The sequence below is a fragment of the Myotis brandtii genome, unplaced genomic scaffold, assembly GCF_000412655.1.
Source record: "Myotis brandtii unplaced genomic scaffold, ASM41265v1 scaffold208, whole genome shotgun sequence".
Classification (NCBI taxonomy): Eukaryota; Metazoa; Chordata; class Mammalia; order Chiroptera; family Vespertilionidae; genus Myotis; species Myotis brandtii.
Genome location: NW_005357764.1, coordinates 4442205 through 4460592, shown reverse-complemented (window position 1 = coordinate 4460592; position 18388 = coordinate 4442205). Strand labels below are relative to the sequence as shown.

General features: G+C 54.0%; 1 protein-coding gene across 6 annotated transcripts in view; it reads left to right on the top strand.

Moving 5' to 3' along the window:
- Nucleotides 1-1606: 1606 nt before the first annotated feature.
- The window catches only part of ACSL6 (acyl-CoA synthetase long-chain family member 6), a 55964-nt gene continuing 39182 nt past the window's right edge, over nt 1607-18388 (top strand). For 4 of the 6 annotated variants that reach the window (XM_014539102.1, XM_014539103.1, XM_014539104.1 and 1 more), the window contains exon 1: nt 1607-1669. In XM_014539102.1, the coding sequence (XP_014394588.1) occupies nt 1615-1669 (55 nt within the window). In that variant the 5' untranslated portion in view covers nt 1607-1614. Of the gene's footprint in view, nt 1670-13301; nt 13564-18388 lie in introns of all 6 variants that reach the window. The other 2 variants (XM_014539105.1, XM_005865528.2) reach the window with 2 other exon arrangements.

Below are 18388 nucleotides of genomic sequence, written 5' to 3'. Positions count from 1 at the left end.
TGTCCCCATCCTTCAAATCAGACAAGCCAATGTCAGAGGAAAACAGAAATACTCAGTTAAACTGTAGTCTGTCACAGCTCCAGCACAGGTTTTTGAATTAAAATATTTACAAGTAGCAGAGACATCTGAGGAAGAGTAACTGGATGCACCATTCTGCAGGAGGCCAGACTAAATGTGTCCCATGACATCACTCCAGAGAGGAGGCTGCCAGGAGCCATGCAAGGGCCTGGAGCAGTTCTACGGCTGAGTGCTGCAGAGGAGGCCTGGGCCTGCGGCTTGCTGCTTGTCTCCTGGGCCCCCTGTTCTGTGAAGAAATGCTTTGCTGGATCCTGGCCTATGGAGAAATTATCTGCCCACCTCTTTATTCCAATCTAGTCTGCGGAGATACTTTCTTTCTGCCCACTCTTCTGGTTCCCCATGAGCACCAACAGGTCTTCCGTTAATGTGCTGCTAGTGGGTGTGGAGGGGGCATTCTGACAGTCATGTGACACCCTCTTGGAGGAGCCCTGCCAAACCTGGAACATGAAGGATTCCATCCAAATCCAGACCAGACGGTTAGAGATCCAGCAGGAGCAGCTTTTCCAGGCCCTGCGATGGGGAAGAAGGTGGAGGGTCCTGTTGTAATTACGGGAGGGGTCTCATAAGTATACATCTGCATACTCGCACCTACAAGGTGTACACAGACAGCCCTGCACACACATGCCATGTACTGGCACTGCAGGCACAGGCCCCTACACAAATTCGTGCCTCAGCTGTTGAGCTGTGAGCACACATGCACACGGGGTAGGTGGTCTCTGGTGGGTCTGAAGGGACCGCTGGCTCTTCCACCCTCTGCTGCCTGACCTCTACTCTCTGGCCTCCTGGCCTCTTCTTTCTGAGTAAGTTGGTGCCTGAGCTGGGAGGACTGCAAGTATAGAGCCAGGGCTGGACTGCCTGAGCACTGTCCTTGGTGCTGGAGGCCTGGTCGAACCTGCATGTTTTGAAAACAAACATGAGCGTAGGGAGGAGTGACCTTGAAATTCGGGTGTTGGTCAGGGCCCAGCAGAATATCCGCACTTCATTCCGAATAATGTACGATTGGGCTTCCTCCTTTGAATCCAGACACTGAAACAGAAGGTATCCAACCCTTGAGCCAGCAATGTGTCCATCTGTGGTAGGGCATGACTGTGTGGCCATTCACTAGCTGTGAGGTACATATGATTGTGCATAAAGATCATGATTGCTTGTGTCCTCTGAGACACCTGTGATTCCCTGTGGCTTCCTGTGACTCCATGCAAGCCCCTCTGACCTTGGGTGACCTCAGATCTAAGCTTCCCATAGGGGAGATGTGAGGACTGGCCTAGCTGCCCCTTTGCTAGAGCCTAGATAGAACCTCAACCCCTCTCTCCTCGCTGCCTTGCAGACTTGACACCCAGAGGATCCTGGTATCTGCAAATTCGGGTCCTCAGGTCTGCGTCAGCGGGCGCCGGCCCACAGGCGTGTGTGCTTCCTAGCACAGGTGACCGCGACCCCTCTGCCACCGGACCCTGCCCAGCCAGAAAAGCCAGGCTCGCGCAGGGTAAGATGCGCGCATTGGTGGGGTGGTGCGGCGTCACGCTCCCGCACTGGTCGCCCATGCGCCCCCCTCCTGCCGGTTTCCCCAGAGGGGGCTCTCTCTGGCTGTTCGCGGGTAAGTCCCCATCCTGTCCTTGTCCCTTACCCCCAGTCCCTTCACGCCCTCCCTCCCCCAGCCTCCCAGGTCGCCACCCCCCAAATTCTGGCGGGCGCCCTGCGGGTTTGGGAAGCAGCTGGGTGGGTCTGCAGAAATTAGGGGCCTTGCTCTCTGCGACCCCACAACGTCCCTCCAGTTCTCGCGGTCCCCTCGCCTTATGGCGAGGACCACCAGGCTAGGCCTTGAGCCCACTCGTCCCCCAAGGCCAAGTCCGGGGACAGACTTAGTGCCTCCTTGTCCATCTCTAGGGTCGGAAACCAAGGGTGTTGGTCCCAGAGGTCCCGCAGCAGGTCAGCAACGTAACCAGGACTGACCTGGGGCTTCCTGATCCCAGTAAGGGAGTCTCCTCACTACCCCTCCCTGCCCACCTTCAGCCAGAGCACAAGATTTCAGCAAAGCGGGGTTCGCTTGGCTCCTCAGCTTTGCCCAGGGCTTGTGTCCCCATCGCCCCTCACAGGAGTCAGACCCTCACCCCTGCAATCTCTCAGGAGGCTGTGAGGACCTCTTCTGTATCCCTGCTCAGCACCCCCCACCTCCACTCACACCTGGGGTCTCCCCACAGGCCCGTTTACCCACCAGCTCTGCGGCCTGCACCAGCCCTACCCTCTGAGCCTTCTATTATCTCACTAAATGTCCCCCCACCCCCACCCCCATCACCTTCCTGTGCAGATTCAGCCTGATAATGTATGTGAAATGCTCGAATCTCAAACTGGTCTTAAACCAGACCTAACTCAGAGCAAATGCTCTATGAATGTTAGTGTTTATTATTTTTACATTCAAACAGCAGCCTCAGAGGAGGTAAAAAGATTCCTTTTGAGCCAAAGAAGCGGGGGAGTCCGCCCTTTGGAATTCTTACCTGAAACTTTGCATGTTATTTAATATTCATAGCAAATCCTAGGAGGTTGGTGGTGCTTTCTGCTTTTTACTGAGGTTCAGAGATTAACTGACTTGCCCAGGGTTCCATGGATAATATCTGGAGGACTGGGGCTCCATCTGAGGTTTTAACTGATCAATCATTGCTAAGTGCTTGGTGGTATTAGGCCTGAAACTAGAAAGTTGGTGGCCCAAGTTTCTCCCACCCACTGCCCACTGCCCCGAGTCCGGCCACAGGGACACCTCCCCTGAGCTGGGGACCCGGGGAGGCCTCTCTAATCCCCTTCTCTCCCTAAGCTCCTTCTGTCTGCCAGTGTCCATGCAGGGCCACTCTGGGCCTGATGTGCTCATCCAACAAGCAAGGGCAGGGCTGGAGCTGGGTCAGGGGTAAGGAGTAGGAGTTACCAAAAACGACGATGTTAGTAACAGCCACCATTTATTGCCTGGGTGATGGTCTCAGAGCGTTTCCCAAAGTGGCCAGGTGCCTCCCCGAATGGGGAAACTGCTTCACGGAGGGACTGGACAGGACCATGGAGTGGTCAAACAGGGCGACTCTTGGCACAAGTGGCAGCTGCCTCCATCGGGGCCAAACTTCTCAGTGCAAACGGGAATTTCCTCAAAGATGCCACACTTGGTGTAAGAGACAAGTGCACTCATTGGCTAGAACGCCCAGACACACACTGGGGCATTCCCAAATCATGTGTCCACTTTTCGTGGGACTTCACTGGGACCCCAGCCTTTCTCGGGGGGCAGAGGAGATTCCTAAGCTAAAACTGGGAACATATTCTGCCTTGCAGCTCTCACGATCCTTTGGCTCAGCCAGAAACAGGAGACTCCCAAGGTGATGTCACCCTTTAGCAGGATTATGTGCTTTTTTGCCACAATCTGGCCCCAGGGAGACAAGACAGCCTCTAAGGAGCCAAGGGAGAGAATGATGGACAAAAAGGGTAGGGGGAGCTGCCTAGAGGAGGAATGGACTATCTGGGAGAGGAAACCATGTGCTCTGAGCCCTGGAGAGTGGGGTCTGCATCTGTCCTCCCACTGAGGAAGCCAGCCCACATTTCACCTGTGTGTTGACTAGTAAACAGGGAAACAGATAAAATAGATCCAGCATGAGTCAGATGCTGTGCCTGGTCTCCGTGCAGTCAGCACTCCGAGGACTGTGGGAGCAATGGGCTGACACTCCTGCCCGCCTATATGACACCATTGTGTAAAGGGGATGCATTTCTAAGAGGGCTCCCCTTTCTCGAGGCTGATGCAGCCCCATGCCCTTGTACAGGGTCCAGTCTGCTCAACCACATGCCCAGCCAGCAGTGACAACTGAGTGGACTTTTGCAGCATCGAGGGGTGTTTGTCAGAGGCAGGGAGGCCGCACTCCAGGTGGAGGAAGTTAGGCCAGCAGAGGTGTGGAGTAAGAACCATGGTGGGGGTTGGTCTTCAGGGCCTCGTGACTGGGGAGCCTAGGTTGTAGGTGGAGGATGGAGTCTGGATGGGAGGGGGATTCTGGAGGAGAGGCTTTCATTTAGGGCAGCGGTTCTCAACCTGTAGGTTTCGACCCCTTTGGTGGTCGAACAACCCTTTCACAGGGATCGCCTAAGACCATCCTGCATATCAGATATTTACATTACGATTCATAACAGTAGCAACATTACAGTTATGAAGTAGCAACGAAAATAATTTTATGGTTGGGTCACAACATGAGGAACTGTATTTAAAGGGCCAGAAGGTTGAGAACCACTGATTTAGGGGCAGAGAATCCCTTGATTGAGCTGTAGTGGCCAGGCTGAGCCAGCAGGGGAGAGTGCAGCCTGGGAGAGCAGCAGGAGGCCGTTGTGAAGTGTATGAAAAGAGATGTGGCCCAAGGTTGGCCCATTTGAGGCTGAGTTCCAGGAAAGGGAAGGTAGGAGGCCTCAGCTGTGACCCTGGGGGCTGGCCCTGGTGACAGAGTCTGGTGTGGAGGCAGCCTGGCTCAGCTCAGCCCTATCAGCTCTTCCCCCATCCTGGGCTCCCATAAGGGTGGAGGATGGTATGAGGTCTGGGGCCATGCCAGAGGGCCCAGGAAGGCAGCTAGGACCTCGATAGGTGGTGGAATTCCAAGCAGAACAGCTGAGAACATACCTCCCAAAAGAAAGCCTGGATTTGCAGTGGGAGAATTCTGACCTCAGCGCCTTCTCATCCTACCCAGCCTGTGGTAGGATACAGGGGTGGTTCAGTGAGAGCTCACTGACACCAGGGGGCAGCAGAGCAGGCCATTTCTGCTCTCTGGATAGTTTTCTGTTCCTTGTGATAAGGCAGTGGTTCTCAACCTTGGCTGCACATTAGAATCACCTGGGAATCTAATGTGCAGCCAAGGTTGAGAACCACTGTGATAAGGTCTCGGAGGTTGACCTTCAGAAGGCTGAGTTTGGCTCGGGCGCAGTTGGGACCCAGGGCTGTCCCATACACACAGCAAGCAGGATACCTGAGCACGAAGCTCTGGCTTATTTGCAAAAAGTGGCAAAAGTTATAGGTGTTTGTATGCTAGAAGCTGCACTGTCACGTGGCAGGCACTCAGATATTTGCCGAGTTAAGTACTATGGGTGGGGGGAGTTTTTTACGGGGGAAGTGTTGTTGCAGACATGCTATTTCCCTGAGCACCTACCATGTGTCACGCACTGCGTTCTACCATCCCCAAGCTTTCCTTTCATCTTCCCCACAACACTGCAGTGCTGTTATCCCCATTTAATAGAGGAGGCACGGAGATACAGGGAGGTTCACTGATGAAGCAGCTCCTAAGAGCTGTGAGCCAGACCCCACTGTCAGACTCCCAGTCCAGGGAGGGGCCACCAGGTATGATCAGACAGCGTCTGAGCCACTTCAGCAGGCTTGTCAGTGGGCACAGGCAAGGGAGCGGTCCTTGGACAGGGGACGGTTCAAGAGAGGACAGGTGTGAAGTGACAAGAGCAGTGGCTGGCACACAGGAAAGGACTCATTAGTGTTAGCTAAAGTTATAATAACGTGAGTCAGGCCTTCTTGAAAGGGGGTATAGGCTTCTACCCAGAAAGGAAAGGGAAGAAAAGGCATTCCGGGCAGACAGACCCTTGTGAGGAAAGATTGGCAATAAGAATGAGGGACATACTCAGTGAGCTCACCAGGGCTGGTCTCTGCAGGCCCTAGAATGCCAGGCCAGGCAGCATGGACTTCATTCTGCGTTGTCACTGCATCAAGGACATACAGCCCAAACTGGGCACGTGGACGGCTAAGGTGGCACTGTCCCTGCACCCCATGAGCCATATGCATCCCTGGTGGCACACATCCCACTGAACTACAGCCTTTGGCCTCCTCCACTAGCCCTTTGATCTTCTTGAGGGCAGGGCCAAAGTGTCTCCTCTCTATGCTCCAACCCAGGGTTGGGCACATGGTGTGCATCAGCATAATTGCATACAAGACTAATATGAGAAGTTCCCTGAGAATAGCTTATTTTAATAACTAGAGGTCTGGTGCATGAGATTCGTGCATGGGGGTAGGGGGGTGCCTCAGCCCGGCCTGCACCCTGTCTCAGTCTGGGACACCTTGGGGGATGTCCCCCTGCTGGCTTAGGCTTGATCCCTGGTGGAATCAGGCCCAAGTCAGCAGTCAGACATCCCTCTTGCAGTCTGGGGCTCTCGCAGCCTGGGACCCTTCGCTCCTTACCACCCACCTGCAGTAGAGGCGGGAGAGGCTCCCACCATCGCCACTGCATTCACCAGCCATGAGCCTGGCTTCTGGCTGAGCAGCGCTCCCCATGTGCAAGCGCACTGACCACCAGGGGGAAGCTCCTGCATTGAGTGTCTTCCCCCTGGTGGTCAGTGCATGTCATAGTGACTGGTCGTTCTGCTGTTCGGTTGATTTGCATATTACACTTTTATTATATAGGATAGGATTATGTATTTTATAAGCTGTTTTCTCACCACAAGTCAATTAACAAACAACAAACCTTGAGTGTGCTCCTCCTAAGGGCCAGGCTCTATGCCAGATGGGTGTCGATGCCCGTACGCTAGAAGCAGTAGGGGAAAGCAGGTGTGAACTCCTGGCAGGTCAGTCTTCACTGGACAACTCTTAGTGCTGAGAACCCAGAACAGAGGAGGAGCTGTTTGATGGATGAATGAATTAATGATGGAACCTGCAGCTGCAGGGTGACTGGTTTCATCATTCATAGTGTCTGAAGACAAAATCCTATTGTTTCCTTAGAGCTCCAAGTTCCCAGTCTCCTAGTAGGCTGGGAGCTCTGGCCAAGCAGAGCTGAAAGGAGGCCCTAGTCAAGGTCTGCAGCTCACTGGATGGTCTAGTGAGATGACTCCACCCCCTGCCTTGGCCTGGCCAGAACCCTCACTACCCCCCCAATGGGCCCCAGGATGGGAGCACTGTGAGTGAGATGCTACTTTGGGCCCTGGGAGTTACTTCAGCATGCACAGGGGTAGTTCCCCGTCATCGCCCAGCTACTCTCGGAGCCCATGATCGGTGTGGTCATTCCCAGACCTAGTTCCTTTGTGTGGCTTCTGATTCATGTGAGGCTTGGGGCCTGTGACAGGCCGAAGTGGGAAGATGGGAAGTGGGCTGGGACAAATTCTGAGCCAAGCTGAGCTAGCTATTTTGAGGTCCAATCTGTAATCTCAGAGCCTGAAGGATTTCAAATTCCAGGAAGTCCCACCTGTGTCTATTCACCTGCTCTTCCTGGAGACACCTTTATTTTAGCAACGGCTACTCCCAGCATTTTGCTGGGGGGTGTCTGTGGAGAGTTGGGGGTGGCTGGCTTCCGGTTTGCCATCTGCCCATTCAGGCATGCATTCTGAGATAGCTATCTCCTGGGGCTGTAGAGCAGGAAGCCAGTTCAGGATGGTGCCAGTGAGGGAACAATCAGCATCTCAGTTTTAGATCCTGGGATAAGCAAATCTGGGCTGGCACCTGTTGGGCCAGGAACAGACCTAGTGATTGATGGCTATTGGAGGAATGAGAGAGCACAGGTTGAATGAGCAGCTCTGGGACAGATCGCACTAATCAACCCTGCCAGGAACCCTGCCTTCCTCCCAGGACTCTGCAGCCTGGCCCACTCCCAGGACCCTGCAGCCTGGAGGTGGGGCCCAGCAGCATTTGGTCCTGTGACAAAGTCCTGTTTTTGCCTCCATTGTTGGGTCTAAGATTCCCCTGTGGGGCTCCTCCTGACCACCAACCCCTGTCCCAGCCGTGGCAATAAACAATCCTTGGCAGATCCTGCCAAGTAGGCAGAAGGGCACTGGGAGGGACAGTGAAGTCAACCAGAGATAGGACAGCAAGGCAGCTAGAGGCTACACACACACTGACCGAGATGGGGATGAGAAAGCAGTCAGAGCTTGGACAGAGAGAGCAGCAAGGTTGGATGTGGGCCAGCCAGTGAGACTGGACAGGGAGGTGGCTAGAGGCTGGGATGGCGAGGCCCTAAAGTCCAATGAGAGGTAGACAGTCATCAGCACAGGCAAAGGGCACTCAGCTGGGACCCATCCAGGCCTGCGTGACCCCTTCACTTTGGAAGGGGCAGTGCTCTGGCCCCTAGATCTTGGCTGCATGAAGCCACCTAGACCCAAGGACCCTGTTTAGTGGCTGGGGAACTGCAGTATTAATGGTGAACTTTAGTACCTTCCAGCAGGTTGGATGTGGTTCTCAAGGGACACCTTCGACTCACCTATCCTCAGCCCCCACCCTGCCTGCAGGCTGTCTCCCAAAGCCCGGCTCTGTCTGGGGTGGCAGAGGGAAAGGGATGTGGGGGGGGGGTGTCTTCCCCTGGCCAGTGGGCTGGTGGAAGAATTGGGTCCATGTGTCTCCGATGTCCTTGCCATAGGTCAGACAGCAGGGAAGCCTGCGACCTGTGAAGCCCCCTTTCCATCTGAAGTGTCCTTTCTCCTCCTCCCCGGGGCGTGAACTCTCTGCACACAGTGTGGCCCCAACCAATAACAGGAAGATCTGAGGAGAGAAGCAACTGGCTGGCCATCAGAGATGGGCACTTTTTTGGGTGGAGAGGCTGACGAGGCCCGTTTCTCCTGGATTGCAGGTCTGTGGTGTGTCCACCGACCCTCCTGTTGGTTCAGAATTCCTTCTTAAGTGGTTTTGTCTTAGATTGCCTCTCAGACTAAATGGTCTTGCTGTGTCACTGTCTCCTATTAGCGGGACTCGGTAGCATGCTCGGTTGGGTTCAAGATTGTGGTTAATGGACAGCTCCTGGTGACCCAGGGTGTCAGCAAGGCAGCATTTCTGAACGAGATTGAAGTCTGACCTTGTCGTGCTGTCTCTGTTGAGGATGGAGTCCAAGCTCTGGAGTGTTCCAGAAGCTGGTGATGGCACACACAGGGCTCTGGGTTACCACAAACCCCACCCACGTCGCAAGGGCACCGGTGGCAGCAGCACTGTGCGCGGCAGGCGGAGGATCCATGTGGCCTCCAACCTAGAGCCCTCTCTGTGCACTGCAAGGCCTCGTGTTTAACATCACACTTTCTTTCCCAATTCCTTCTCCACCATGAGACTTACCCAAGTTTCCTTATATAAAAATAAAGGTTGCCACCTCAGGCCCATCCAGCCTTATTTCTGAAAAGGACAGAACCAACAGCGCGTCCGAATGGGGCCATCCCGTTTCTTGGTCCCCCCGCCCTGACCTGACGGGTGCTTTCCTCAGAGGCCACAGAGCCTCCGGCTCCCTCTGGGAAATGGTGGGCCAGTGAGAATCCAAGTGATGGTGCTCTCGGTGGGTCAGCGGGAGCAACGCCTAACAGCCTTCCCGGGCCAGCCAGGGCCTCATTTTGCTTTGGTCTGAAAGAGATTTTTGTTTTCCGGTGAGAACAGCCCCAGCCTGGACGGGCCGGAGCCAGTGGCAGGAATACAAACGCTTTCATGTGACAGGCCCAGAGCGGAGAGACGCAGGCCTGCCAGCAGCAGGCCCTCCCCTGCCTCTCCTTCCATTCACCCTGGCCTGGAAAGGAGGCCTGAGTCCTCAGTGCTCCCTGCCCAGCTGAGGGCTGGGCTGCTTGAGCCTGGCATTAACCCTGTGGATGCCATGGGTTCATACTGGCCAACAACAGGACCCGGCAGCCGGAGGGCAGTGAGGGGTGGCAGCAGCTACTATGTGGCCCTGGCCTCCTGACGGGTGAATCAAGAGATGGCAGAGTCCCATCCACCAGCATAGCGTTCGCTGAACTGAGTGAGATTCAGGCTTGCTTCTGCTTGTGGCATTCAGGAGAGGAACTCCCCCCTGGGGAAGTCAGAAAAATGAAGCTGTATCAAATGTGCGGAAAATTTACCTTTAACCAAAAGCAAAACTCTCTTTTCTCTGCTCGTTGCCTGTTCTATGAAAAAACAATGACACCTGGGATGGTGGGTATAGGACCCTTGTTGGCTTCTGGCTGCAGCAGCCGTCCCTTTGGCGGGGATCTAGGGGCACCGCTTGCCTAGGGCAGTTTTGCATCCTGAAACCCCAGGGTACCAGGTCAGGTGAGTGCCATTAGCCTGTGGCTCTGATTTCAAAGGCATGAGGCGTATAGACAGTACCAACCACAACCTCTTCCTTCTGCAGCTAAATGGCATCCTCCCAGCCTCAGCTTCCTGCCCCTGTCCTCAGTGCAGCCAGGCCTCTGCCTCCTTCCCAGGAGCCCAACACCTTACAGGCTCTTCCTGTGACTGAACAGCCCACTTCTGTCACTCTGTCCATTTCTCAGAACTCTCCTTCCTACCCTGCTCCTCATCCTCTCTTTGCTCCCCGTCTCTGGGGATGGGCTTTAGGTTTTGTCTTGTGTGTGTTGCTCCTCAAACAGGGCATTCCCAGATGCTCCTGAGTGAAAAAGTGAGCAAGCAAAGCCCTCCCTTGCTCCCCCAGCTCAATGGCCCCAACCATCTCTGAACAGGACCCTCCCTACTTTAAGGAACTTCCCTTTAGCTGGAGGAGGTCACATCCTGTACCCTGCGGCCTGGCCACCTGCAGTTGAGCTCTGAGAGCCTGGCCCTGCCCCGAGCAGCCCATGTTCCCTTTACTGAGCTTCAGCTTGTAGGGCTTGCAGTGTGTCCTCTGTCTGGCCCTGTGGTGGAAACAGATCGCTGCTCCTGAGGCCAGGACCCTGGCAGCCCTAACGTGGACCAGCTGGTGGGAAAGAGGATCACGTTGCAGCCCAGGATTTGGCTGTCTGCAGAGTGGGGCCTGGCCAGGGGGGTTCCGTGTGCTTGTGTGGTGCCATGGCCCTCGCCAGGACCCCAGGGCTGCCCCAGGGCTTGGTGTGGAAAGAAGGGCAATGAGGCTCGTCTACACCATCAGTCCTGGTCACCATCGAACCCTGGAAATATTTCCAAAGGGAGTGCTGCCACTGTCAGCCTCTGCTGCTCATCGTTGCTCTGAGAATTTTATTGGGCCTGATTTGTAGTAACGTTTATCTCAGAGCTTATGAAAGACACTGTGTTTCCCTTTGCTCCTCTGTTCTCAAGGCTATTTATATTTTTCCGTTCCTGAAAGTGTTGTTTGAGCCTGGCTTCCCAATGCTGTGGTCATGTGGGCCCATGGTCCCTGACCAGGTCTTAGGGTGAGTGAGATTCTGCAGTGGTGCTAGTATGAGGATGTGGGTTTGGGACGAGGCCGTGAAGGCTGCTTCCCACACCGAGTGAATTGCTATGAGGAGGCATGTTCCCAGGGAGTTCGAGCTCGCTGGGACAGTGGCCCTGCACAGTGGTTAGGCACAGCCAACCTCAGTTGGACCTTTTCACATTCAAGAGGCTTAATTGAACCTTCAGAGCTATAATCGGGCTCCTCGGGGAGGCCCTGTGGGTGAGCCACCCTGTAACCCAGCAACCCGGAATCATGGGCCCATCTCTCCTGGGGGATGTGAGTGGGGCTCGGGGAGGCTCTTCGCCCAGCTCTGCCCCAATCATTTGTGGTTCCGCTACTCTAATTAAAACCCAAGAGGAAGATGGAGGGAAAGTCCCTCTCACTGCTTAGATTGGTGTGAGTCCTGTGTGGACAGGGTGGATGCTGGGCCAACGTCAGGATGATGGTGAGATTCGTGCTTTTTTTTTTAACCTAGCAACTGGGTCACACACTTCCTGTGCAGAATTGCTGTGGCTCATGGCCTTGGCGTTCTGTGTAGTTTTCTGTCAGCCAGGACCTTGGTTGTGTGCACTGGATTTCCTATCCCAGAAGCAGCCCTGAGCAGCATTAAAGCAGCGGTTCTCAACCTGTGGGTCGCGACCCCTTTGGGGGTCAAACGACCCTTTCACAGGGATCGCCTAAGACCATCCTGCATATCAAATATTTACATTACGGTTCATAACAGTAGCAACATTACAGTTATGAAGTAGCAACAAAAATAATTTTATGGTTGGGTCACAACATGAGGAACTGTATTTAAAGGGCCAGAAGGTTGAGAACCACTGCATTCAAGGAAGCTTTTGTCTTATTTGAAGACATCTCTGAATGAGGACCTGCCAAAAAGGAAGGGGAAAGGGCTTTGTGGGCCAAAGGTGGGTCCTCAGGCATTTGTGCATTTACTGCTTCCTGCAGGTGATTGGGGGAGGCTGTGTCCAGGGGCCTAGAGAGGCTTGTGCCAAATTCCCGGGGAGGACAGCTGGTGCAGGAAGCTCTCTCAGGTCATGGGTTGAGCAATAGAAACTGCATCAGCCCCGGGGAAGATGTTGCAAGGTCTATGGGCTCTAAAGTTGCCAGGCAGGTTTACAAACCGCTCTCAAGAGGGAGCTCAGAGCACTGGGATGCTGGGATGATCTGAGATGGTCTTGATACAGAGGAGGTGAGCTGGATTTGGGTGGACAACAGTGGCTGGTCCTGGAAGGCTCGGAAGAACCCATTGTGAGTAGGGCCTGGAGAGGGTGGGGGGTGAGCTGGGCCCTATAGCCTGGACTTGCCTTTTCCTCTCTAGCAGTGGCCATCACATGCCTACTGTGTGCGCAGCCACACGCTGGCCATGGAAGTAGGCTTGAGAATAGCCCATACCGGATCCTACCCCCATCCCTTACTCTGTGGAAACAGACCTTGCAGGAGTGACGCCCTGAGAGTCCCTGGGACCTCAGTGTCCCAGTCTGTCTGCCAAAAGTGCCCAGGGAGCTCAGAACTTAGTTTTGGTTCCAGCAGGCCCAGGTGTGGATTTCGAGCTCCAGGATGGCCATCCCCCTAGAAGCCAGGACAATCTCTCCAGGCAGGCATTAGGAGGACCGCTTTGCTTCCCGGGGTCTCCGAGCAGATGTTTTATCTGCGACTGTGCCCGGTTTCCTTCCTCTCCCCAAGTAGACTGGTTGTGACCTTGTGGGGGTGGAGAGAGGAGGAGCCGCTGGGAGGGCCTCGAGGTGGAGTCTCCTAGACAAGATGCAGGCCTCCTTCAGCACCAGAGACCTGGCATCCCCACCCCCATTCCCACTCCTTCCCACCCTCATCACTCCTGCCGGCTAAAGGTCCCCAGCCCAGTGGCTCAGGCCCTGCCCCTAGTTGGTGTCACAGATGGATGTGTAAAGAGGCTTTGTCCTAAGCAACCCATTTGGCAGACTCCAGGACTGAAGGGGGTAGGTGGCATGCAGAGGGGTGTGAATTGAGGCTCCTGCAACCTGGCAGAGTGGGGGTTAAGGCTGGGTTGCTTGGCTCTGAGTTGATCTGAGCTAGCGCCGCCCAGTGTGCAGATGAAGGGGGGGGGGGCAGAGGGGCCCTTGAGGGACCAGAATCTTCTCATAGACCTGCTCTCTGCCCCAGGCCCTGCCAGATCTGCTCCCACGGCTGCCAGGGAGCCTCTGCCACCACGGCTAACGCCTCCAATACCACCCAGCTTCTCAGAGCAGGCGGCCTTTGCTGTCGGCCATCCCCAGGAGGGCAGACTTGGGGCAGGGCCTTCACCACTTTTGTGCTTTGATCAAGATGTGGTAAGCTCTCCCCCTGGGCCCCACACGTCCTTTATAAATGGAGGCTGGTACTAGTGGGACCAGCTCAGCCACCTCCCCAGGAGCCCGCGGAAAAGGTAGGATGTGAATGCAAGTGCTTCTGCAAGTTGTTTTTGTGCCCTGATGGCTGGCAAAGGGATAGAGCAGTGGTTCTCAACCTTCCTAATGCCGCGACCCTTTAATACAGTTCCTCATGTTGTGGTGACCCCCAACCATAAAATTATTTTCGTTGCTACTTCATAACTGTAATTTTGCTACTGTTACGAATCGTAATGTAAATATCTGATATGCAGGATGTATTTTCATTGTTACAAATTGAACATAATTAAAGCATAGTGATTAATCACAAAACCAATATGTAATTATATATGTGTTTTCCAATGGTCTTAGGCGACCCCTGTGAAAGGGTCATTCGACCCCCAAAGGGATCGCGACCCAAAGGTTGAGAACCGCTGGGATGGAGGAACCGCTTCAGCTAACTACTGTCTACTGAGTGTTTCCCTTTCTGTGTGCCTGGTACCGCACTCTCTGTCCATAGCTTGTTTGAGATGAGGCCCAGAGGGTGAAATGACTTGTCCAAAGTCATACAGCTATCAAGAGTCTGAGTCAGGGTTTGGACCCAGGTCAGTCCAGCACCAGAACTCCCTTGGGGCCCTTTCCCTAGCTCATTTGATGGGGACCCTAGGCCCTAGGAGAGATGGTGATTCCTCCTCCCTCCCCTCTCCCCCACCAGCTAGTCATTGGGAGTTGGGCAGGTTCTTTGGTGATCTGGTGGCTTGCCTTGTGCTTCCCCACCCTTTCTGAAGGCCTCAGAGGTTTGCAGAAACCCTGGGCTGCGTCACAATACCCCTCTCCACTGTAGGCTGACACAGAGGTGAAGTTGGGGTGATTCTAAGCGGAGGGAAGAATCTGAGGATCATGGAGGGCCTCAGTGCCAGCATGAGGAGTTTGGACTTTTGTCCTATTGCAGTGGGGAGCCAGATGAGGTTTTCGAGCAGAAGTGTGATAGGATCACATCTGTGTATCGGGGAAGTAACTTTGGTATCGGTGTAAGCACTGATCAGAGCCAGGAGACGGGTGAGGAGGCTGGTGTGGGAGTCTGGACTGCGCTCAGTGGTGGCTGCACCAGGCAGGGGCCATGGGGGTAGAGAGAATGGTCAGTTTGAGAGGTTTAGGAGGTAGTGCTGATGGAGCCATTGAGGTAGATTATGAGGTCTAGAGTGTTGGGCTTAGAAGGCTAGACCAGCAGAGGGTTCTTGAAGCCCAGCCATGGGCCACAGGGCCATCTCCACAGGGAGGTGCTCTGAGTGGGGCTTTGCCTCCATCACTTTGACACCTTGGAGCCACCATACTTCCTGCCAGGGCCCCCTTCTTCCCATTCCCTCCCTCCCTGGACTTTGAGAGCTACAACTTCACCACCCACCTTCCATGTGCCCTGAGTCAGCAGAGGACATGGTGAGTGGGGGAGTCCTAGGTCCCCCCAACCTGTTAACACCACTTGGTTTTTGGACTGGTCTGTGTTATAGAAGAGGAGGCTAGTTCCTACCTAGGGCTGGGTCCTCCTGCCAGGTAAATATTTACAAACACTCAAAGCCGCTCACTTGGCAACACCAGCACCACTGAGGGTCCCTTGGGTGCCCCCCCCAACCCCATGCCCCAGGCTGCTGCAACCAGGATCCCCTCCTGGGCATGGAAGTAGGCAGCCATGGTTGGACCCCAGGGACCACCAAGCCCCACCCCAGGTGGACAGAGAGGGTGTGGAGGTCGGAGGAGGCAAAGGCCCTGTGATATAATGAGATGAGACCAGACTCCCAGGCCTAGGTTTGCCCTGCCCCTTGCCAACGGCTTGGTGGCTCAGGCTGACTCTGAGGCCCATGTCGTCAGAGGACCTGAATTTTCAGTTCTGCCAGACAATAGCTCCCAGCTCTGAAGGGAATCTCAGGGTAAATGCAAGCAGTTCTGACTGTGTCTGAGACCAGTGAGCCTAGAAGAATGACACCCTCTGGCCAAAGAGCGGTACAAGGCCAGCCTCAGCGTAGAGGAACTGCCGCCACCTGGAGATCTCCTTAGTGGTAGGTACTAAGTAAGAGCCCGGGGAAGAGTGAGTGGCCAAGCCCTTTCCATCACCTGCCATCACCCCAGGTGAGTGGGCTGGGGGAGAAGGACCCAACCTTGAGAAGACAGCAAGTTCTTGATGTGAGGCCAGAAGGGAGCCCACCCACAGCGTGTGCATGCCAAAGAACAGTGACTGGCCTAACCGGCTTGGTCCTACTTACAGGCTCTGGTGGCCCAGTGCGGCCCCCTGCCTTCTACAACCTGGGCCTGGACTCTTCTGAGCAGAACTGGAGCTGGGTTTTTGTTGGTTCAGCACTACTGCAAAGGAGAGCATGGGTTGTGGGTATGGATGGTGCAGTGTTGGCAGGGGTGGGGTGGCAGTACAATGCAAGGCAGTGGTTTGGGAGGCTGTTATCTGGGGCTCAAGTCCTGGCTCCCTCACTCGCTGACTGTGTACCTGTAAATGGCAGGTAATTTCTTCAGTGGAGTCTCTGTGTTCCCCAGTTTATAATAAGTCCAGGGAGCTGTTGGGAAGATCCAACAGTGCAGTGTGTAGGCAAGTGCTTTCCAAGCCCTAGGAATTCAGGAAGTTTAGACAAGTTCTGTTCCCTCTCCTGGGGACTGTGACACTTTGGTGAAAGCTCAGTACATCTGGGAGACCACCTTCAGACTTGTGGCACTGACCTTGTATAAGATTTCATGTGTTCAGGACTTTTTCCTGAATAGAAAATTGAGTTTGCTAAGTGTTCAATGAACTCTCTCAACTCCAGCCTTTGTATATTTGCTTCCCTCTGCTTAGGACACCCTTCTCTTTTGATCCTTCTGTCTCGGCCAAAAGCCTGCTGTGAGCCCCCACACCTGAACTGGGCACCTCCTCTGGCTCCTCATGCCTGGTCACAGCCCAAACACACTGCACAGCACTGCCCACTTCCTCATGTATCTTCCCCAGGGGACTGAAAGCAGGCCCACATCTGGCTTATCCCAGTGCCTAACACTGAGCTAGATGAGAGTGCGGACCTCTAGATGAATGCATGGGTGGGTCAGTGGATGGATGGGTAGATGGGTAGGTAAGTGGGTAGGTGAATTAAGTGGATGGGAGGTAGATGGGGAGATGGATGGGTGGGTAGGTGAGTGGATGAATAGGTGAATGGGTAGGTGGATGAATGGGTGAGTAGGTGGATGGGTGTGAGTGGGTAGATGGATGGTTGGGTGGGTGGATTGATGAGTGAGTGGGTGGATGGGTGGTGAGTGGGTAGGTGAAAGAGTGTATGGACGATGGATGGATGGATGGATGGATGGATGGATGGATGGATGGCTTTGGCCATTCTGGGCTGTACTCTGTGAAAACCCCAGCATTGCAGCAGATGCCACAAATGCCCATGTTCAGTTATAGCTTAGAGTCTGTGAGCAACTGACAAGGACCAGGGACTGGTGATAGAGAGGTTCCAGGATTTTCTCTAAAACTTTTAGAACCATATAGCTGAGCTTTTAGGGGGTTGGCAGGGACTTCTTGGGGCTTGGCTTCCCAGCCCATTGAGTTAGTTTCGCCCATTAGGTAAAACGTCAATCAGCTCAGGGTCCAACCCGAGTGCTTGTGGGATATTTGATGGGCCTGGCTGTGACTTGGTCTCTTCATCTGCATCTTAAGGAAGTAAATGTCCCAAGGAAGCAAGGTGGCCACCTGGCCAGGGCCCTTTGCAGAGCAGTTTGCCTTGATGAATTCACTGTGGTCCATAGCTGAGCCTCTGCTATGCAGATGAAGAACCTTGATTTGATCATATGCCAGGAGCGGCTCATTCCTCAGAACTGATCTAGCTCAAGGAGGCTGCTGGTAAAACTGGATTTCTGGCTCAGGAATTCAGAGAGATGTTCTGGCTGGCTAGGGGCTCACTTTCTCTGCTCTCTAGGAGCACCCAGAGCCTCTGGGCACCCAGGATTCAGGCAGCCACTGTACCATCAGTAGAGCATAAACTCCTGTGGGGCCACAGTGCCTGGGCCCAGCCACCTCTGCCCAGTGCTTGGACCAGCCTGGCTGAGCAGCTTCCTTGGTCTGACAAGCAACCCCTTAGCCATCTCTTTAGTCCCAGCATGCCTCTAACTATGCCAGATACAGTATAAGGAACTTGACTTGCCTGAGTGATCCTACCCTATTTTAAAGAAGGGGAAGTGGAGGTCCAGAGAGGTAGAATATGCTCAACCTTGCGTAGCTTCTAAGTCAGCGGTTCTCAACCTGTGGGTCACAACCCCTTTGGGGGTCGAACGACCTTTTCACAGGGGTCGCCTAAGACCATCGGAAAACACATATATAATTACATATTGTTTTTGTGATTAATCACTATGCTTTAATTATGTTCAATTTGTAACAATGAAAATACATCCTGCATATCAGATATTTACATTACGATTCATAACAGTAGCAAAATTACAGTTATGAAGTAGCCACGAAAATAATTTTATGGTTGGGGGTCACCACAACATGCGGAACTGTATTAAAGGGTCGCGGCATTAGGAAGGTTGAGAACCACTGTTCTAAGTGAAGGAGGAGGGATTTGAACCGAGGAACTTTACTCACTTTCTCTGCAATGACTTTGCACATCACTGACTTCATCTCTGGTGTGGTGATGTTACCATTTAGCACAAATACCCTTTATTGGTGTTCAGCAGATCTCTGCTCCCTCATGAGTCAAGCAATTGCTGTTTGGCTCGTATCCCCTGGCTGCAGAGTGGCTGCTGGGCTTCTTATTGTTTCCCAAGAAGGGAAACCACAGCCATGCTTCCAAAGGTCAAGGGACAATGCAGAGGGTGCCTGTGGATGGTACATGGCAGCCTGGAGCCACTTCCTCCCTC